This window comes from Erythrolamprus reginae, unplaced genomic scaffold (assembly GCF_031021105.1).
Source record: "Erythrolamprus reginae isolate rEryReg1 unplaced genomic scaffold, rEryReg1.hap1 H_9, whole genome shotgun sequence".
In the NCBI taxonomy this organism is placed as follows: Eukaryota; Metazoa; Chordata; class Lepidosauria; order Squamata; family Dipsadidae; genus Erythrolamprus; species Erythrolamprus reginae.
In genome coordinates this window covers 712,113-734,433 of record NW_027248537.1, presented here as the reverse complement: position 1 = coordinate 734,433, position 22,321 = coordinate 712,113, and the positions used below count along the sequence as shown (strand labels likewise).

The following is a 22,321-nucleotide window of genomic DNA, read 5'->3' as shown; positions in this document are numbered from 1 at the left end:
GCTAGTTTATCATAATGCTTTCCTAGAAGTCTAGAAGCATTAAATACAGCTAAAAAGTCTGAGTAATTCGTAGTTAAATTAGAGATTCCATTCTTATACTGTATTTTATTATTTTCAGTAGAAGTTGCACCTATTTCAGAAATCCATTGTAGCATTCCATTGAAAATCATTTTCAAATAAGTTACTATCTTTATGAACAAACCACATGTTGAAAGAATGCTAAATACTGTCACTTTGCTACCACTATTTGTTACCTTGACGAAGATGTGAGTTGGTATAAATTTCCTAAGCAGTTGGTTAGTAAACTGTGGAAATCGTAGCAGATTGATGCTGAGAGATGGCAGCTGGTGATATCCAGCCATAAGAGGATAGAAGTTGTATAATATTTCTTGTTCAGTGCCAGGAAGGATTCTCAGTTTTATCTGAAAGTACATACCACAATAAGTTCCTTAATTACATGTAAACTAACTGATAAAAGTTTTTTTTTTGCTTTATGAAACTTTTTCCAATTTGAAGTTCTCAACCTTTCTACTAATCTGCAGCATTATCTTTGTAATGTCATAGGCCAATATCATTTCAATGTTGTTTCACTTACACCTTGTAATTTGATTCAGCAATAGTACTGATTAATAATAATAATAATAATAATAATAATAATAATAATAATAATAATAATAATAATAGATTTGTATGCCGCCCCTCTCTGTGGACTCCATGATTCAGGGGAAGTCACTTTCACTGCATTCAATTTATGTTTAAAACTTCATTTCCTACCCTACCTTTAACAAGGCAAGCAGAATGCAAGTTTCTTCTTTAACACAACCATGTTAGCTGCATAATTTCTCTTAGGTGACTTATAGTTAATTAACAGAATTAAATGAAGATTTTTTAATCCAGAAGCATCATGATCCATACCTGCTTCAGACCAGAAAACATGAAGGACTCACTAGGTTCCACTGTTACTTCTACATCTTGCACTAAATTAGTTTTATTCTGCAGATGAAATTTTACAGGTAAGGATTCTCTGACTCGACCAAATGATGGCAAATCTTGGAAAGAAAGCACAACGTGAGTTTCAATAAACGTGATTTCTTATTTCTGTTTTAGCTCCACAGGAACAAATGAATACTATTTAGGATTACATATTCATAGACTAAAAGATTACAAGTTTTAAACGTTATGACTAGAAGAGAGACTGAGAAAAACATAATTCTCTTTTCAAACACTCGGTACTGAAAAGTGCTGTGAGGAAAATTCCAGTGTTAATAATGTGTCAATCATCATTATGAGAAAGTGATTAAAACAATGGTACTGAGCTACCCAATGGAATGTTTTCTTTTTATATACTGAAAAGGCAGTAGCAAATCAATGGAAAAAAGTTGCCTCCTGGACTTAATTCACCACCTGTCAAACCACAAATACTTTAAGCCTTTCCCATATCACAGTAACAGTAGCAATGCTTAAAATATGAGCATAACAACAAAATATGGACCTGTATGTGAAAAAAGCTCACCAAAAAGAATAACTAAGCCAAACAAAAGCAACTTTATCTTTGGAGATAAGAGTAAAGTAGCAGTAAAAAGAGTTTTCTGTTTGTATTATTAAAACCAGTTGCAGATTTTGGGTCACATATTTTTCTTAGACCAATCCATTAAACTAAACTTTTACTCTCTGAAGAACAGTGCAAAAGTACAACATTAAAAACTTATTCAATGGGTAATCTCACCACAGTGATAGTACAGACTGTAAGAGGAATTCAATAAATAAATTGCAAAACTTTCTAATGATGCCCAGTAAATACTCTGGTACACTGTAGCTACTAGTTTGAGGAAGTAAATAGGGAGAATGTGCTACTTTCTGCTAATTGTTTCTCTTTTCTTATATTTTAAAAAAGGAAATTTTGAGAATTCAAAGCCTTAAACAAAAATTATATGATGATCCTGAGAAATGATTTATTTCCAAATGTTCTTGATTTTCTCCCAAATACCTTACCCTAGCTATAATAAACTTTTCAAAAGTTCTATAAGTCAACCTATGAGGTAATTGTCATGTATCAATAACTCATTAATATTACCTGCATTAACATGGAGCGGGATAGTTTCAGTGATCACATGCGGCAGTGTGATCAAAGTATTAACAACAGGTATGTTCTCCACAGCTGTACTCCTTTAAAAAATATTATTTTTAAAAAATTTTAATTATTGTAATAACTACAAAAATATCAGCAAATAAACAATTTAAAATAGGAAAATTATAAGAAATCCAAATTTGAAATATGAGGATGAAACACAAAAAGATATTCAGTCAAACAACTGAATTCTATAAATTTATTTCTAGTAATCAGAGAAATGGCGAATTAATAAAATATGAACGCATAACAGTACTGGAACAAAACCAAATGGGGTTCTCTCATTTATCAGTTTATCCAACAGAAGCTTTCTTGGTAGGCTAAAGGCACCAGTTCTTGACTTGAACTTAGTAAAATGTACAGAAAGGGCATATAGTTAAATATGGGTGAAATAAAGAACAGATACAGTGATACCTCATGATACGAACTTAATTGGTGACGGGAGGAGGTTCGTAAGGTGAAAAGTTCGTAAGATGAAACAATGTTTCCCATAGGAATCAATGGGAAAGCGATTAATGCGTGCAAGCAGAAAACTCACCCCTTTTGCCTCATTGCTGCCGGCATTCAGATCGTTCGGGGGTGGGTAGAGGAGGGGGGAGACCGGGGGGGGGGAGAGAGACAGTGCAGACTGCCCAGAGGGAGCCTCATGGGTGGATTGGGTAGACAGTTACTGTCCGGCTGCAATGACTCAAAGGGAAGGGAGGCGGAATACGGGAGGAAGAGGGAGGCAGCCTCCACGCTCCAGGAGCTAATTGGCCAAAGACGTTCCCAGCCCAGCGCTTTTACATTGATCCCTTTCTCCGCCTCCCTCCCAGCCTCCGGACCGCATTCGCCTTCCTCCCGCCCGCAGCCAACTGACCGTGGGATCCTTCCCGAGCTCGGAGAGCTTCCTGGGAATGAAAGCTCGCGAACGCAACAAGGGCGAAAGCCAGTGCTGCGAAGACCAGGCGGCGCTCCAGAGCCTCTGCGGCATGTTAAAGACTGCCTCCTGCCTGCCCCTGCTCTTCTGCCAGAGCGGGGACAGGCAGGAGGAAGTTATGCCGGATACGGGCGATGGGTGGGACAGAAGGGTGGGGTTAAGCCTCCTTTGGCGGCTGGGGAGCTGCGCGGCTTTGCCTTTTGCTGGGAGGGCAAGTGAAGGGCCGGATCTCCTGCCTCCTGCCTCCCCCCCCCCCCAAATGTCTCCGCTGTAGCAGCTGCTACAATAGACTTCCACGCCTTTCGTCCGTGCCTGGCGGGAGGTGAAGAGTGCTTTGCCCAGTGCAAAGTTTACAGCAAGCAGCTCCGCAGTCGCCAAAGGAGGCTTAACCCCACCCCTCTGTCCCACCCATCGCCCGTGGCCGGCATAACTTCCTCCTGCCTATCCTTGCTCTTCTGCCGGCCACGGGCGATGGGTGGGACAGAGGGGTGGGGTTAAGCCTCCTTTGGCGGCTGGGGAGCTGCGCGGCTTTGCCTTTTGCTGGGAGGGCAAGTGAAGGGCCGGATCTCCTGCCTCCTGCCTCCCCCCCCCCAAATGTCTCCGCTGTAGCAGCTGCTACAATAGACTTCCACGCCTTTCGTCCGTGCCTGGCGGGAGGTGAAGAGTGCTTTGCCCAGTGCAAAGTTGACAGCAAGAAGTTCCGCAGTCGCCGAAGGAGGCTTAACCCCACCCCTCTGTCCCACCCATCGCCCGTGGCCAGCAGAAGAGCGGGGATAGGCAGGAGGAGGTTATGCCGGCCACGGGCGATGGGTGGGACAGAGGGGTGGGGTTAAGCCTCCTTTGGCGGCTGGGGAGCTGCGCGGCTTTGCCTTTTGCTGGGAGGGCAAGTGAAGGGCCGGATCTCCTGCCTCCTGCCTCCCCCCCCCCCAAATGTCTCCGCTGTAGCAGCTGCTACAATAGACTTCCACGCCTTTCGTCCGTGCCTGGCGGGAGGTGAAGAGTGCTTTGCCCAGTGCAAAGTTGACAGCAAGAAGTTCCGCAGTCGCCGAAGGAGGCTTAACCCCACCCCTCTGTCCCACCCATCGCCCGTGGCCAGCAGAAGAGCGGGGATAGGCAGGAGGAGGTTATGCCGGCCACGGGCGATGGGTGGGACAGAGGGGTGGGGTTAAGCCTCCTTTGGCGGCTGGGGAGCTGCGCGGCTTTGCCTTTTGCTGGGAGGGCAAGTGAAGGGCCGGATCTCCTGCCTCCTGCCTCCCCCCCCCCAAATGTCTCCGCTGTAGCAGCTGCTACAATAGACTTCCACGCCTTTCGTCCGTGCCTGGCGGGAGGTGAAGAGTGCTTTGCCCAGTGCAAAGTTGACAGCAAGAAGTTCCGCAGTCGCCGAAGGAGGCTTAACCCCACCCCTCTGTCCCACCCATCGCCCGTGGCCAGCAGAAGAGCGGGGATAGGCAGGAGGAGGTTATGCCGGCCACGGGCGATGGGTGGGACAGAGGGGTGGGGTTAAGCCTCCTTTGGCGGCTGGGGAGCTGCGCGGCTTTGCCTTTTGCTGGGAGGGCAAGTGAAGGGCCGGATCTCCTGCCTCCTGCCTCCCCCCCCCCCAAAATGTCTCCGCTGTAGCAGCTGCTACAATAGACTTCCACGCCTTTCGTCCGTGCCTGGCGGGAGGTGAAGAGTTCTTTGCCCAGTGCAAAGTTGACAGCAAGCAGTTCCGCAGTTGCCGAAGGAGGCTTAACCCCACCCCTCTGTCCCACCCATCGCCCGTGGCCAGCAGAAGAGCGGGGATAGGCAGGAGGAGGTTATGCCGGCCACGGGCGATGGGTGGGACAGAGGGGTGGGGTTAAGCCTCCTTTGGCGGCTGGGGAGCTGCGCGGCTTTGCCTTTTGCTGGGAGGGCAAGTGAAGGGCCGGATCTCCTGCCTCCTGCCTCCCCCCCCCCCCAAAATGTCTCCGCTGTAGCAGCTGCTACAATAGACTTCCACGCCTTTCGTCCGTGCCTGGCGGGAGGTGAAGAGTTCTTTGCCCAGTGCAAAGTTGACAGCAAGCAGTTCCGCAGTTGCCGAAGGAGGCTTAACCCCACCCCTCTGTCCCACCCATCGCCCGTGGCCGGCATAACTTCCTCCTGCCTATCCTTGCTCTTCTGCCGGCCACGGGCGATGGGTGGGACAGAGGGGTGGGGTTAAGCCTCCTTTGGCGGCTGGGGAGCTGCGCGGCTTTGCCTTTTGCTGGGAGGGCAAGTGAAGGGCCGGATCTCCTGCCTCCTGCCTCCCCCCCCCCCAAATGTCTCCGCTGTAGCAGCTGCTACAATAGACTTCCACGCCTTTCGTCCGTGCCTGGCGGGAGGTGAAGAGTGCTTTGCCCAGTGCAAAGTTGACAGCAAGAAGTTCCGCAGTCGCCGAAGGAGGCTTAACCCCACCCCTCTGTCCCACCCATCGCCCGTGGCCAGCAGAAGAGCGGGGATAGGCAGGAGGAGGTTATGCCGGCCATGGGCGATGGGTGGGACAGAGGGGTGGGGTTAAGCCTCCTTTGGCGACTGCGGAGCTGCTTGCTGTCAACTTTGCACTGGGCAAAGCACTCTTCACCTCCCGCCAGGCACGGACCAAAGGCGTGGAAGTCTATTGTAGCAGCTGCTACAGCGGAGACATTTGGGGGTTTGGCTGGGCAAAAGGCAGGAGATCCGGCGCTTCACTTTGCCCTCCCAGCAAAAGGCAAAGCCGCGCAGCTCCCCAGCTGCCAAAGGAGGCTTAACCCCACCCCTCTGTCCCACCCATCGCCCATATCCGGCATAACTTCCTCCTGCCTATCCCCGCTCTTCTGCTGGCCACGGGCGATGGGTGGGACAGAGGGGTGCGGTTAAGCGTCCTTCGGCGACTGCGGAGCTGCTTGCTGTCAACTTTGCACTGGGCAAAGCACTCTTCACCTCCCGCCAGGCACGGGCGAAGGACGTGGAAGCCTATTGTAGCTCGCCCATGGCCGGCAGAAGATCGCTCTTGCCCGGCTTCACACAAGGCATCAGGTCAGCATTCTGGGCGGGCGGGCGGCGGACGAGGAGGGGGAAAGCCTCCTGCAGCAGCTGCCACAGCCGCCGGCTTCCCCGCCGCCCACCCCGCACAGAATGCTGACCTGATGCCTCGCGGGGAAGCCAGGCAAGAGCGATCTTCTGCCGGCCATGGGTGAGCGGCGGGGAGTCGGGGCTGCTGGCAAGCGCCCCAGCCCGGCTGTGACCTTTTAAAACAGCCGGGCGGCTCCCCAGCAGCCTCCCGAAGCCAAACGCCAAACCCGAACTTTCGCGTTCGGCTTCGGGAGGCTGCTGGGAAGCCCCCCGGCTGTTTTTAAAGGTGACAGCCGGGCTGGGGGGCTTCCCAGCACCCCCCCCAACCCCGAACCCGGAAGTTCGGCAAGAGTTCGGGGTTCGGGAGGTTGTTGGGAAGCCCCTCAGCCCGGCTATGACCTTTTAAAACAGCCGGGCGGCTCCCCAGCAGCCTCCCGAAGCCAAACGCCAAACCCGAACTTCCGCGTTCGGCTTCGGGAGGCTGCTGAGAAGCCCCCCGGCTGTTTTTAAGGGTGACAGCCGGGCTGGAGGGCTTCCCAGCACCCCCCCCCAACCCCGAACCCGGAAGTTCGGCAAGAGTTCGGGGTTCGGGAGGTTGTTGGGAAGCCCCCCAGCCCGGCTGTCACCTTTTAAAACAGCCGGGCGGCTCCCCAGCAGCCTCCCGAAGCCAAACGCCAAACCCGAACTTCCGCGTTCGGCTTCGGGAGGCTGCTGGGAAGCCCCCCGGCTGTTTTTAAAGGTGACAGCCGGGCTGGGGGGCTTCCCAGCACCCCCCCAACCCCGAACCCGGAAGTTCGGCAAGAGTTCGGGGTTCGGGAGGTTGTTGGGAAGCCCCCCAGCCCGGCTGTCACCTTTTAAAACAGCCGGGCGGCTCCCCAGCAGCCTCCCGAAGCCAAACGCCAAACCCGAACTTCCGCGTTCGGCTTCGGGAGGCTGCTGGGAAGCCCCCCGGCTGTTTTTAAAGGTGACAGCCGGGCTGGGGGGCTTCCCAGCACCCCCCCCAACCCCGAACCCGGAAGTTCGGCAAGAGTTCGGGGTTCGGGAGGTTGTTGGGAAGCCCCCCAGCCTGGCTGTCACCTTTTAAAACAGCCGGGCGGCTTCCTAGGAGCCTCCGAACGCCGAACCCGGAAGTTCGGGTTTGGCGTTCGTAACTCGAAAAAAGTTCGTAAGAAAAGGCAATTTTTTTCTGAACCCCGGGTTCGTATCACGAGTTGTTCGTAAGACGAGGGGTTCGTATCTTGAGGTACCACTGTACTTTAAAAATAATTTGTTTTGTGAATGAAACTCTTAATAGAAAATTATCTGTATATTTTTGTGGGATTCTTCAGGCCCATTTATCATCAGCCCAATGAAGCATTTTCACAGAATACAAATTAAGTCTGGTTTATAATATTATAGGCTGCAAAGTCCTCTAGCCACTGCAGAGTCCACAGAACAAAGTGTCTGGGGTATTGGAGAAAGTCAGGTCAATTCATACTGAGACAGAAAGATTCATGGTCACATAGTTCTACAATCATGTGTTTGGCACAGAAAGTTTCACAGGAGAGCTAGCAAGCCAGAAAAAAACCAACAAAACAGTCCAATCCATGCTAGGCATACCAGTGGCCTTCAGGCATCAATATATTAAGAGGCCATAAAGATGTGGAAATCAAAATTCTGCTTTGAGTAACTCTACTCTTCAGCATTACTATTATGGAAACTGTTTTTATTTTATTCCTAATGTTTTTGTTCTCCAAAACACATTGCTAGAGAAAGCCCTCATCTTTTGGAAGTGCTTAGTACACTTTGAAAGCATATGCTTGGTGCTATTCCAAAGTGGATGCACAGAGGTTTACTCATTCAAAGAAATGGGTATTACTTGGAACATAACCAGGTGGCAAGAAATAATTTACTGCAACCATCTATCTGTTTTTATTTTCTAAAAAAGCTTATACATTTTAGAGCACATAGCCATTATTAAAGGTATAAACAGTACTGGTTCTTTGTTTGGTAGCATTCCAGTTTAAAAAGTTAAGTTAGACTGGGAGCTTGGCGAAAGAGGTGGAAATCTAAGGCTAATTCAAAATAAGGGTCAAATATCATGGTCTGCTTGATAGTATGCTTTGAATAACTGGAGACAGAGATACAGTCATACCTCGTCTTACGAACCTAATTGGTTCCAGGGGGAGGTTCGTAAGACGAAAGGTTCGTAAGATGAAACATTGTTTCCCATAGGAAACAATGTAAAGTCAATTAATCCGTGCAACCAAAAAACCCCCCCGCAAAAAAACGGCGTAAGGTGATACGCGCGGCTATTTTAAAAGGTGACAGCCGAGCTAGGGGGCTTCCCAGCAACCTCCCGAACCCCGAACCCGGAAGTTCAGGGTTCGGGAGGTTACTGGGAAGCCGCCCAGGCCGGCTGTCACCTTTTAAAACAGCCGCGCAGTTTCCCAGCAGCTTCCCGAAGCCGAACACCAAACCCAAACTTCCGCGTTCGGCGACTGCTGGGAAGCCGCGTGGCTGTTTTAAAAGGTCACACCCGGGCTGGGGGGCTTCCCAGCAACCTCCCAAACCGAACCCGGGGTTCAGAAAAATTTTGCCTCTTCTTACGAACTTTTTTCGAGTTACGAACCGGCGTTCGGAAGGCTGCTGGGAAGCCCCGTCGCCCGTCTGTGACCTTTTAAAACAGCCGCGCGGCTTCCCAGCTGTCTCCCGAACGCCGGTTCGTAACTCAAAAAAAGTTCGTAAGAAGAGGCAAAATGTTTCTGAACCCCGGGTTCGTATCACGAGTTGTTCGTAAGACGAGGGGTTCGTATCTTGAGGTACCATTGTATTTACTACCCTGAAGGTAGATTTTGAAGCAAAAGTTGAGTTCAAAAGACTCAAAATTGGGAGTTCTATTAGACCTCAAATAAATGCTGAGCCGGCAAAAATGACATTTTGTGCCAAATTCCAGAAGCTGTAAATGTAGCAGTTTCAGTAGTATTGGAGATACTTGGAGAACCTGCACACCTTGTAAGGTTTCATAAACTGGCAAAACCTCACATACCTAGTGCTCTTACTTTTTACATGGTTCAGGCTCAAACTTTGCAAAAAAAAAAACCTGAAAAATGAATTTACAGCAATCTTCAGGCTGCTGTAGTTTCAAAACTACTTGACCTTTCAGGTTGATTTTTCGCAGATGTACTAAGTACACAGCTGCAATGAGGACTTCCAATTTGCAGTACTTTCCTTCAAGTTGTTGAAAAAATATAAGAGTTCAAATTTGGTACTTGCTGCCAAAAATCAACCTGAAAGGCCAAGTAGTTTTGAAACTACAGCAGCCTGAAGATTGCTGTAAATTCATTTTTCAGGGTTTTTTTGCAAAGTTTGAGCCTGAACCATGTAAAAAGTAAGAGGACTGGGTACATGGAGTTTTTCCAGTTTATAAAGCCTTACAAGGTGTGCAGGTTCTCCAAATATCTCCAACATAATACTAAAACTGCCGCGTTTACAGCTTCTGGAAGTTGGCCCAAAATGTCATTTTTGCCGACTCAGCATTTTGCAACCCTTTATTTGAGGTCTCCCAGAACTCCCAATTTTTAGTCTTTTGAACTAAATTTTTGCACAGCACAGTTTTATATCATAAAGAAACTATATGCCAAATTTCATCAAAATCTGAGATGGTAAGGTGAGGACCACTGGTCCACTTCACAAAAAAAAACAACCAATAATCTTGGCTAAAAAAAGGCCAGGTGCCCAGATGTTTTTTGTGTTTTGCCTCTGTGGGACTCATTAGGTCCCACAGAGTTGGCCTTCTCCAGGTCCTGTCAACTAGACAATGTCATTTGGCGGAAACTAGGGGAAGAGCCTTCTCTGTGGGGGGCCCGGCCCTCTGGAATCAGCTCTCCCCAGAAATTTATACTGCCCCCACCCTCCTCGCCTTCCGTAAAAGCTTGGGGCCCTTAGACCCTTACCCCCTGGACGACAAGTGTAATATGGTTTGTGATGTGAATGGGAATGAATGATTTTAAATGTTTCTAGAGTTTTCAAGTTTTTCTAGTAAAATTAATTAGATTTTTACATTTGTACATTGTATATTATTTGTTATGTTATGAGCCGCCCCAAGTCCTCAGAGAGGGGCAGCATACAAATCTAATAAATAAATAAATAAATAATGACATACAGGAATGTTTAAATTGTAATGCTAATTCCTTTAAAATAGAATGTTAATCCACTAGGAAAACAATACATAGGTATACTGTACTTGTAAAAGTAAGTAAGCAGCAGCTACCTTTTCCAGGAGATTACATAACATCCAGTAGCAACTCCACCTTGGGCAGCTGTAACTGGTGGACAACGAAGGCAAAAGCATTCACTAGCACTTTCACCTGTCTGTAAAACAACTAAAAAAAAGTCAGGTTAAGTCTAAAAAGTTGAAAAAATAATAAATGTTAGGTAAATCCGAAAGTCTATTAATGGATTATACATTATGTACACACAAAGCAAATATAGCAAGAAGAATGAGAATAAAAACATGCAGACAGAAGCACAATTTTATTTTGTTTCTTCTCTTGTGGGAAAAATGGAGGAAGCTTTATATAAAAGAATGAAATGATGTAGTTACTAAGTAACACAGGTTACTTAGGCTCTCCAGTTCATCTAATTCAGTGTTTTTCAACCAGTGTGCCGTGGCACACTAGTGTGCCGCGAGACATGGTCAGGTGTGCCGCGAAGAAGGAAGCTCAGGTTCCGGTATCGCAACTTTTTGCTGAGAGAGAGTGAGAGAGATAGAGCAAGAGAGAGAAAGAAAGCAAGAGAGAGAGTGAGAGAGAGAAAAGAGAGAGAAAGCAAGAGTGAGAGAGAAAGAGAGAAAAGAAAGCAAGAGAGAAAGAAAGAAAGAGAGAGAGAGAAATGAGAGAAAAAGGGGGAGGAAAAAAGAGAAATGAGAAAATAATTGAGATAGAGAATGAGAGGAAAGAGAGAGAAACAAAAGAGAGAAGTGACTCTTGATTTAAAGCATATGATAAAAAGCACCAAAAGAATAAGAGAGAAAACCCCCCCAGCCCTCACCTGTTCTTTAAAATAGTTCAAGAGTGTGTATGTATATATATACACACACACAAAAAAAAACCACGGGGGGAGGAGACAGGGATGGAAAAAGAGAGGAGAGTGTCTTAGAGCGTCATTTTGTGTCATTTTGGTTGGTGGTGTGCCCCAGGATTTTGTAAATGTAAAAAAATGTGCCGCGGCTCAAAAAAGGTTGAAAATCACTGATCTAATTGAATCTAAACTGTCTCTGATAGAGGAAATGAGAAAAATATTATTGAGAACCTGTTTACAACATGAGCCAAAAAGAAGGCTGTGAAAATATTTACAGACTCCTCACATCCTGGACATAAATTATTTTAACTCCTACTCTCAAAACAACATTATAGATCACTGCACACGACAACTACTAGACACAAGAACAGTTTTTTCCTGAACACCATCCCTCTACTAAAACAGTATTTCTCTCAACACTGTCTGCATTACTGACATGAGTCTTTAGTGATTAGCCCTTGGGCCATATCAAAGTGCAAAGTTTCAGAAACAGGTTAATAAAATTTGATTTAAAAAAATTAAAATGGAATTTAATAAAATACAATTTAAAATGAAATTTAATAAAATACAACAATTTAAGATATAGATAAAATATGATAAAATATATTTCTGTGTCACACTGCAATCTACCCCAATCAGTCCTACGTATGAAGATCTCAACCAAATCAGTTTGTTTAAATAATGTGTTGTGTTAAATGTTATTTTCAGGTTCTGGCTGCATATAAGGTAAGTTGTTTTGATATGGGGATCCCAATAGGTCATTTGTTTGGTATATAGACCAAGATATCCATTTGCAAGCAACAAATAGGATGAGAGCCAGGTTTTGTACCTCTGCTGTCCCACAAATGCAGGGACGCTCATTGTCGGGTATAGAATGGAATCTCCCATATCTGACCATTGTATCAAGCTGTTCAAATCTTGCTCACATAAAATCTCTCTAAGATCTTTTGGCAATTGCAGCTTCAACTAGCTGTCTACTTGAAAAGTATGTTTGTATTTATTCAGCCATTTCAAATTGCCCACCTTACTAAGGATAGCTATATCATTTTGTGCTTCTATCCTTAATTCTTTGGGCAGCTCTTTTTTTTTTTTGAGTTGTTCTCCTGTTACGCAAGAGACAGGAAGGCCACAACTTCTTACAAAATTTGTTAGTTTGGTGATCCAGGAGATTTGTGACTGTAATTTTACTTGCTCTAGTAGACATAACTTGGTGAGTCTATCAGTCTCCATTTAATTGACTTTGCATCAGAGGTTATATGCTCTAATTTTGGATAGTACATGAATTGTATAAATTTCCAATTCAGCTCTAACTGCTAAAGTAGATGTTCCTGTATCTACACCCAAAATACATCTCAAATGCTGTGACTGTGTTTCTTCTGGGACTGTGGCTGAGTATAGACACCAAACTTCTGCTCCATACAAAAGCATATGGATAATCTTAGCTTTATAAACTTTAATTAATGGGGCTAGGGATCCTGGGTAAATATGGTTCTTCAGTTTAAGCAGTAAATTCAAACGGCTTTGCTCTAAATGTACTCCATTGATGACGACAAATCCAAGATTCAGTACTGGAAAAAGTTATGCCTAAATATACAAAGGCGTTAACTGTTCAATTGGCTCACCATTTAATTGCCATCTATCTCTCTGATGGGTTTTTCCAAACACCGTTATTTTTTGATTTAGATAAAGAATTCTATTCTATTCTACTCTATCCTATCCTATATAAACTGTTCTGAAGTTTTTGTACTTAAATTTTGGGCCAGAATTTTTATCTTTGATATATTTTATACCAGGTTGTAGAGAAAGATTCTTAGAATTCCAGAAAAAAACAAAATAGTGACTGTAATCTTAACCTGTTTAAAATGTACCTCATACAAGGTTTATATAACTTAAATGATGAAATGAAAGAAAAGTGATAACTTCACTATATGTACTTTTCCAACGATCAGTAATTTTTGCCATTCCAGAAGCAGATTATCTAAAAATAAACCATTATGTCTCACCATTTACTACACAGGACTCTAGTTGGTCCACTGGAACCACTGAAGAAGCAAGCTGCAACTGGCTGGTTACAATGGTAAGGGCCCAGGGTGAAGCACTTAGAATGTCTGTCATCAGTAAAAATGGTATGTCGGTGAAGACTTTATCTAAATTCTCAAACTGTCAAGAGGACAAACAGTGTTATTCTATTGTTCATAGTGCTTATGAGGCTATGCTTTATTTTAGTATTTCTCTACATACCTTAGTTGAGACAAATTTAACAGCTACATCAAAAGGGAATACTGTCTCTATAGTAACAGTCTCATCCTGCATTTAAAAAAAAGACAAAATTATTTTCTTTTTCGGACAGATTGTCATCTGATAATAAATGTTTTTTAAAATGTCTTTAATACTGTTATTACCCTCCCCATAAAAAGACTAGAAGTAGCAATAACATCCAGCGTGCCCCTCCTACAAAGCAAAGCACAATTAGAAGGTTTCAAAATGTTTAATGGGTCCTACTTATGCTGAGCATCATCCCCCAAAAGCACATAAGTATGTAAATATATTATAAATATTATATGCTTTCAATCATACCTTATTTATTTAACTAGAAGCATTTATAAAAGCCCTAGAGTTCACAGACATTTAATAGTGTGGGTGTGTTTGTGTGTGTGTGTGTGTGTGTGAATGAATGAATGAATGAATGAATAAATGATCATTAAAATGCCAATTCAATATTATTGAAACCTTAATTTCCAACTATGTTTATGTGATAATCAACTGCAAACTGGTGGTGTTGAACAACACTTAACTTGTGTTTCCCAACATACCCTGTGACACTTGCAAAGAATTTCTTTTCCTTCAATGACTGCATTCACCAGGTAAGAAACATACACAAGAAACATCCTCGTACCAACTGTTCCACAATGAATATATATAATTTTTTCCAACTGTAAAACAAACAAACAAACAAACAAACAGACTAGTTATAAAATAAAAGGTTAAAATTTTAAAAGACTGCTCTATTTAAAAATATTTACTGCTAATAATTTTTTTAAAAAATCCATGGATTCTGGGTGCAAGTTAATCAACCTTTTTCTTCTAATTTGCTTCTAATGTTACTATGAAAAAGGGCAGATTATTATTTGTTATTTGAATAAATCTTTGAAGCGAACATTCTAAAATAAATTTCTATTTTAATAGCTTGTTTATTCACAGGTTTTCATCCTAAGAACAATATTCAGAATTAACGCTGTTCATTTTAGAAGAATTCTAACACTAAACAATTTTGTAGTGGAATTACTGTCTCCAAAATAGATCTAAATATGTCATACTGATAACAAAGCATACTACCTTTTCACCTGGTTTCAAGTCTCCCAGAGGGATATCAGGAAGCAAGGCAGGATAGGAATCATCACACATTTCTGTTCCATTCAGAGTTACATGTGTTTTTTGAGTCAAATTTGCATCTTGGCCTAGGAGAAAACAATGTGTATTTATTTAAAACAATAAATCAGATTTAGGAATATCTAGAGGTTATAGCATTCTAATATATGATGATATTAATATCATTATTATAACTTTTCCAAAGATTAAACTCCACAATTCCTTTTTCTATGGCAATGGAAAGTATATATGTACCGCATTTTTTGGAGTATAAGACGCACCTTTTTCCTCCCTAAAAGAGAGTGAAAATTTGGGTGCATTTTATACTTCAAATGTAGCTTTTTCGAAGCTTTTCCTCCAGCCCTAAATAGGTGCTAACAATCTTCCCGGCTTCCTACTCCCTCCGAAGAAGGTTTTTTCTAGCCCTAAGTCTTTGCAGACTTGTTGTCATTCCTACTCTCTGTGAAAAAGGCCTTTTCAGCCCTAATCAGGGGATAAAATAATGTGCTGAAGCTGAACAGACTAAGGACGCTAGCCAGATGAAACTTGGTAGGTAGATTTCCCCCCTATTTCCCCCCCACCCCAAAAGTAAGGTGCATTTTATACTCCAGTGTGTCTTATACTCCAAAAGGTATGGTATATACAGTGGTACCTCTACTTAAGAATGCCTCTACTTAAGAACCATTTTCTAGTTAAGAACCCGAGCCCAGAAAAATTTCCCAGGAAATTTGAGAGCGGCACGAAGGCCAGGCCAGTTTCCTGCCATTCCCCTTTTAATCTCGGCCATCTCGGGCTTTTCTGGGCTACCAGATAAGCCTTTCTGTGGCGCTTAAGGAGGCTTTGGCAATCCAGAGCGAATGGAGCATCTTCCTTTCTCTGGGCGCTTGGAGAGGGAATAAAGCTCTGCCAGCGCCCAGAGAAAAGAAACACTCCCTTCGCTCTAGGCAGCTACTGTCCTCCTACTCTTCTTCACCTCCTCCTCCCACCCAAATTCCGAGCTTTTATTTCTTTCCTAATGCGTTTGCACGTATTGTTTGCTTTTACATTGATTCCTATGGGAAAAATTGCTTCTACTTACAAACTTTTCTACTTAAGAACCTGGTCATGGAACGAATTAAGTTCTCAAGTAGAGGTACCACTGTATTTATATGTATTTGTGTCTTTTGCTTGTAAATACTTATTAAAAGAAAGACTAATGCATTTTAAGTTTAGCATAAATGTAATATATTTTAATATTTATTAATTTATTAATATGAATTATAGCCAGTAAACAAATGAAATGTAAGCAATTTTTAAGAATTCCAGATGCATATTTGTGCTCCTTTTACACAAAACAAAGTTTTAACCTATTTTAAATGACATATTTTGCAAGATTTCAGGCAATTACCATTATGTTTGAAGCAAGTTCAGTGAAAGAATAGGCAAATCAAAATATAATATAATCTACACAGTTAAATGTTGCAATGTTCTAAAACCTGGGGGAATCTGCCACCTGGAATCTCTTTCCTCCACGATCCTAGCTTTTCAGACAAAATGCTTTCATTTAAAAGGCTCTCAAAACAGTTCCCTGTGCTGGTTTGGGAATCAGGCTCTGACCAAGGCAGCAAAGGCACAGGGACTGGCTGGGAAGCCCAATAGCATGTTTATGAAATGGGAGGTCCAGGAGGACTGATGTGCTGCCTCTCATTGGGCCTTGCTGTGAGAAAGCCCGGCTTTCAACACATTTTTCTGGGATGCTTTTTGGCGCTTCATAGAGCTCTTAAGACCTACCTCTGCTGGCGGGCATGGGGGCCGTGAGTGATGAGATTCCCTCCAACCAATACTATCTATGATGGAAGTGGATTAATGCGAATGACTGTATATGGGGTCTTTAATACTTTTTAGAAATTTGTATAATTCTTTTATAGTAATTTAGATTTCTTTATATATTGTTGTATTTATAATGTTGTACGCCGCCCTGAGTCACCTCCAAAAGGGTAGCATAAAAATCTAATAAACAAACAAACAAATAAATAAATCATGCTCCATGTGGAATGAGGATCCTTGATGCCCGGAACCACCCAAAAATGCAACGCATGGAGTGGGTGGGTGGAGCCACATTCGGAGTATGAGACGCACCCAGATTTTCGCCCTCTTCTGGGGGGGAAAAGTGCATCTTATACTACAAAAAATATGGTATTGACTTGCCCTATTAATAAAAGAGAAGAGAGGGGTTTAAACTTCTCCACAGTGAAAAGTTCATTGAGAACTGTGACTGAGCCAGTAATATCATGTTACATAATGAATACCTGGTTTTAAGCCTGCTGTGAGCTTTACATCTTTGGCAATTGTCTTCTCATGTGACTCGATTGTCACAGTCAAACAATACATTTCATTCATTAGGGCAGGAGGTTCATGATTAAGCTGGACAGAAATGTTAGGCACTCTAGAAATGATCCTTGAATAAAAACAAGAAACAAGTCATCTGCTTGCTTAGTTTTATCTTCTTCCTTAGCTGAGCTGTTGTTCTACAAGCCTGTGCATGTGTAGTAACAGCAATTCTCTAGGCATGGCAAGTAACTTCAAACTATTGCATGTATTTTTCAAACTCTTTCTGTTTTTATCCTCTTCTATGTTTTTACAGTACAAACAAGCTTACATGGTACTCCTGTAACTATTAGAAGCTATTTTAAGGGCCACAAGATGCTTTAATTTAAGCAAAATCATGTCTTAACTATATTGGTAAAAATGGTTGTAAAACCAGATCCAGTCATGTGATAATTCCCCACATCGTTTAGCAACATAAATTCTGGTCCTAAATGTGATAAGATGAGGACAAGTTGTATTGAAAACATTTCTAGATACCTTTCATCACATAGAAGCATTCCAGAGCTTCTTACAATACAGAGAATAAATTATCTTGAACAACATCATTAAGAATGTGAAAGCCCTACAGAACATATTAGCAAACTGTTGTCACGGAACCTGGAAATCCTAACTTACAAAGTCATAATCCTCTTAGACAGTGGAATATTTTCTGTCTCCGATATTGCTTTGCAATTTCTGATTAACTTTTCCTTGAAAGGTGGAACAGTGAAAACAACTACTTGTTTTATTCTATTCTCAAACCTCAAACATTCATAGAATTATTTACCTCCATGTAACCCATTCATACTTACATAGTGCTTGCCTGAATTGTAACGCTATCCCAGTGAACCTCATTATCCAGAAGTTTGGGTCGTCTTTTGAAGGAACGCGCTGCCAGCACTGCTTCTTGAGAAGCAGCAGCATCACCCCCTCCTCCATGCCAGTTCAAGACCACACACCTGCCACTTTCACTACCCAGAATTAAGTCCACTGAGGTAATCTGAAAAGAAAAAAAGATTATATTTGGGTTGCCCATCCTTCAGTTCATTTAAAGTGTTATAATACAGAGTAAATTACTGTTTTTAGTATGAGCTGTATGCATTTATAAATGAGTCCTAGCTATGACTTATTTGTTTCTAGCAGAATCCTACCAAAATATATCAATTCTCTGAAATCCTGAGCTCAGGCTGTCCTTTTACAAAGAAGCATTTGTCTATTTTATGCTCTTACTGTAATATGTGCACACTATTACATGTATATTCAAGAGCCAACTTATTTCAGTTGGATCTTCCTGCTTTTATTTAGATTTTTAAAATAGTTTATTAAAATAAGTAAATAAACTAAAAAAGAAACATTAAAACTTAATAACATACACATGAATAAATTGGATTAAGGAATTTCTAGAGGTTATAGCATTCTAATAAATGATGATATTCATCTCATTATTATAACTTTTCCAAAGATTAAACTCCACAGTTCCTTTTTCCATTGCAATTCCATAAAGTTGTCCTGAACTATATACTGGTGTGTGGTGGTCCTGGCTCCAGTTCTTATCCTCTTTTTTGCAGAAAAGGAACTCTACTGTATTAGCTGATTACTATTAATACATTCCTGAACTACAATCAACATCATTAATATTTTTATAACAAACTGAAGAACACACCTCAATTTTTTTCCCCACGTCTTCTGTTTTTGCCACAAATTTAAAAGTGAACTTTTTTGTTTTACCAGGGATAAGACACAATGTTCCCTGTCTAGATGGTTCCAGGATGTCACATTTTGAATAGTTTTCTTCCAGCACACAATACTGATTATATTCCTTTGGTAAGAGAAAAATAGGCAGAAGTAGACAATGCAAAAATAAGTAAGATTTACCTGAATTACTATGATAATCTGCTATACTATTTAGAACTAAAAGATATACCATGTAGTTCAGATAATAGTCTTTCAAACATTTATTTACATACCATTAATATTTTTAAAGAAATTTAAGGGCATATCTTTTGAAGTAATTAAATGTAAACATTTACAATATGTTTAGGGCTGTCCAATTTGGCTTGGAAAGATTATTTAGGAAGAACTTCTCTCAAAGAACTCTCAATTAGATTTCTAAATAAAGAAGTACTGCAAATGATATACAGGTTTGCACGAAATACATGTATACCTGTATGTTATACATTTCATTTCATTCATTTCAAATAGATTAAGCATTTTACTTTCATCAATCTACATAGCTTCAAATATGTTTGAGATAAACTATTTTCCTTATGGCTGTGCTAAGTGGTAACATATGGAGTTTTGGCCTCCTATATTTGAAATTAAGAAGACAGTATAGGGCAGACTGAATAAAATGTACATTTTGTTCACTTTAAAAGTTATTACTATATATATATATAATAAAACAAAATACATTCTAAGTCTGTGGAACATAAAAATAGAAAAGTATGAGACTGTTAAAACTAAACTGTTAGCACAGACTAAAACTAGACTGTTAGCACTAAGGTGAGAAGAAAACACTGATAAAAAGCAGGCTAATCACAACCAGAAAAAATAATCCCAGCTATCTGTGAGACTTTCAGATGAATAGGTGAACCCTTTGGTCTTCCTTTTTAAGTAAGGCTCTGCAATCAATATACAGCGCTCTGGATCAATTCTGAGTTTTTTATTCACTGCAAATGCTTTTTTGAAAGCCCACAGCTACAGAGGGCTTTTCTGAAGGCCTCTGATGGCGAAACAGAGGCCAGGGGCAATGCGTGCAAACATCCACAGAAGTGGGCTGCAGAAGGCGAGGAAGGTGTTGGGGTGTGCAAGGCCTGGTAAGTAGGGCAGCTCTACCCCTACCCTCCTCTTCAGCTTAATTTTTACCTGTGTGCCTCGCCCCATCCCCTATACTCCGGGGTGGATAGGGTATTAATTTTGTGGATAAGGCTTAACTTGAGCACATGTGTTCAAAAACATGGCAGGGCTTTTGAGAGTAGGTCTTATTTTAGGGGAAACACAGTACATACTGTGACAATTATCCCATCCCATTAAGCACATAGGAATCATAAATCATATTTTAAAAACATGATTACTGATTACCTGATTACTGAAATTGACACGCAACTTAGAAAATTGGAGAGGATGCAGGCAGTCAGCTTTCAAATATACATCAAACTGAATTGGTATGTCAACATGAAAACTTGGAGCAAGAAATTTAGCTTTACACTGCACTAGATTTTGAAACAAAACAAAATCAGAGGAGAAGCATGTTACCAAAAGCAATGAAATATTTTATATTTAGCAACAATATTTAACAATTTGGGATAATTTTCTATCTTGTACAAATAGTTCCTGACTTACAATCGCAATTGAGACCCAAATTTCTTTTGCTCAACAAGGCTGTTATTAAAGAGATTAGCACCCCATTTCACAAATTTTTCTGCCACAACTTTTAAGGAAATCACTGCAGTTAAGTGAATCATGTGGTCATTAAGCAAATCTGGCTTTCCCCATCAATACTGCTTGTTGAAAGTCAGCTGGGAAGGATGCAAGTGATGATCATATGACCTTGTCATAAACACATGCCGTTGACCAATTGCCTGAATTTTGATCACATGACCATGGAGATGCTGCAAAAGTTTTAAGTGGAAAAACTGGTCACGTCTGTTTTTTCAGTGCCTTTTTAAGTTTGAAAGGTTGCTAAATGAATGATTGTATGTTGAAAACTACCTGTATTGGATGAAGGTTGGTGGAACTTTTACATTCAGACACAAAGCAGAAAGAGGTTATTTTAAACCTAGTAGACCCTCTGCTGAAAGCACTTTCTAAATATAAACCATTTTTTCCTCATACTGAGCTTGTTACTACAGCTATCTATTTCCATTACCTCATCTGCATACACCTGCACAGCTAGTCTGCTGCCTAGAATATTGAAGAATATTGTATTTAAATGGTTTAGAAAATTTTAATTTGAACATATTGCTGCATAAAAGGATCACTAATTATGTGCAAGAATTTTACAAACAATGGTAAGATTATCCACACTGTAATTTAGCAGGAAATTAAAAACAAGTGTGGAAATTTGGGTATAATTTTGTTTCTAAATCAATGCTCCATATCAAAGGAATTCCTTATAAATATATATGCTTTGGAATAGAAATATTTACAGAGCAATCTAGGATGCACTTTAAAAAGCTGTTAGAGATGCATGAGTGGGCCTTAGTAATGAATGACTACTAGTACACATAAGATATTGTAGCAGAAATTATATTTTGTTTGGATTAAAAGTTATACATCATATTCCATGTTTTTACAATGCAAACTGCTTGGAATTGTTTTTGCTGTATATAAAATATAGTAAATCAGCAATAAAAAATATTTTGACTTTTAATAAATCATTCCTCTATAATATATTAATACAATTCAGGTATTTAAATACATATATACTATTCTTTGAGTTCTCATTTTGTATCTAATATGGACCATTTCCTAAGAAAAGGAAATATGGAAGTATTTATGGATTTAGAATATATCCTGCTGTTTTTCCTTCTACCTTTATACCATTAGTTCACACAAGTGCTCCTTTTTTTGTTATAACAGGTTTTAATACATACCAAAAGGAACAAAATCTTCTACTTCTATTGTAAATATATTGTTGCCTGCCAGGGATATTCTATCAGCCCACAATTTCTGTGCAGTTTTTACAGAAGCAGCATCGCAGTCAGATTCAGGATCTGGATTCTCATTCTAAATTCAAAACAAGATTATTTAAATTGATCAAATCTATGCATAGAACTGGTAAACTCTGCAGATTATTTCACAGAAATTTGGTTTTTTCTACTGACCATAAGAACTTTGATCAGATTCTTTTCTATTCGAGATTTCTGATCTTCTTTCAAAGTAGATGCTTCAATAAAACACATTCAAATTAATAAATAACATCGATATGTTATCTTTAAAATAGTCCTATAAATGTTTGGAAGAGGAATTATATCCAATATGTTGTCTATGTTGTAAAAAACTAACCAATGGTTATGAGGAAATCACACAATCATATAGTAGATAAAAATACAAACAGTAACTATATTTGGATGAATTCAGAAGCTATATCGGTAATTAATCATTAGATGGAAATATTCACCAAATTTCTTTTCAGGCTTCAAAACTTTGGAGAGCATTTAAAGAATAAATGGTGTCCCTCGTGGAAAAACATAAAGCACGAAATGGTTTGGTTTTTATTACAGAAGACATCTTTACATTTGGACAACAAAATTTACAATAAATTTATTGGGAGTTCAAGGAATAAAAGCATAAAGAGAAAGTATGCCTTATTGCTCCTTATTCACATTTTTCTGGGCTCATCCATCCTTTACTATAAAATAATATCTTCTAGTATAACAATTTCAAATACCTGTCAAGCTGCTCACACTTGCTGAAAAAAACTCTCACATTGAAAATAGAATTAAAAT

General features: G+C 41.2%; 1 protein-coding gene across 1 annotated transcript in view; it reads right to left on the bottom strand.

The window, feature by feature from the left end:
• Positions 1 to 22,321, bottom strand: part of LOC139155895 (trafficking protein particle complex subunit 11-like) — a 45,329-nt gene that overhangs the window by 2,649 nt on the left and 20,359 nt on the right. Inside the window, exons 16-29 of the mRNA XM_070731259.1 lie at positions 21,698 to 21,759; positions 21,467 to 21,599; positions 19,953 to 20,083; positions 18,535 to 18,690; positions 17,684 to 17,871; positions 16,814 to 16,962; positions 14,493 to 14,614; positions 13,970 to 14,089; positions 13,398 to 13,463; positions 13,160 to 13,316; positions 10,348 to 10,459; positions 2,075 to 2,166; positions 916 to 1,049; positions 255 to 422 (exon numbers count right to left, since the gene is read on the bottom strand). Coding sequence (XP_070587360.1) covers positions 255 to 422; positions 916 to 1,049; positions 2,075 to 2,166; positions 10,348 to 10,459; positions 13,160 to 13,316; positions 13,398 to 13,463; positions 13,970 to 14,089; positions 14,493 to 14,614; positions 16,814 to 16,962; positions 17,684 to 17,871; positions 18,535 to 18,690; positions 19,953 to 20,083; positions 21,467 to 21,599; positions 21,698 to 21,759 — 1,790 coding nt within the window. The remainder of the gene's footprint in view (positions 1 to 254; positions 423 to 915; positions 1,050 to 2,074; positions 2,167 to 10,347; positions 10,460 to 13,159; positions 13,317 to 13,397; positions 13,464 to 13,969; positions 14,090 to 14,492; positions 14,615 to 16,813; positions 16,963 to 17,683; positions 17,872 to 18,534; positions 18,691 to 19,952; positions 20,084 to 21,466; positions 21,600 to 21,697; positions 21,760 to 22,321) is intronic.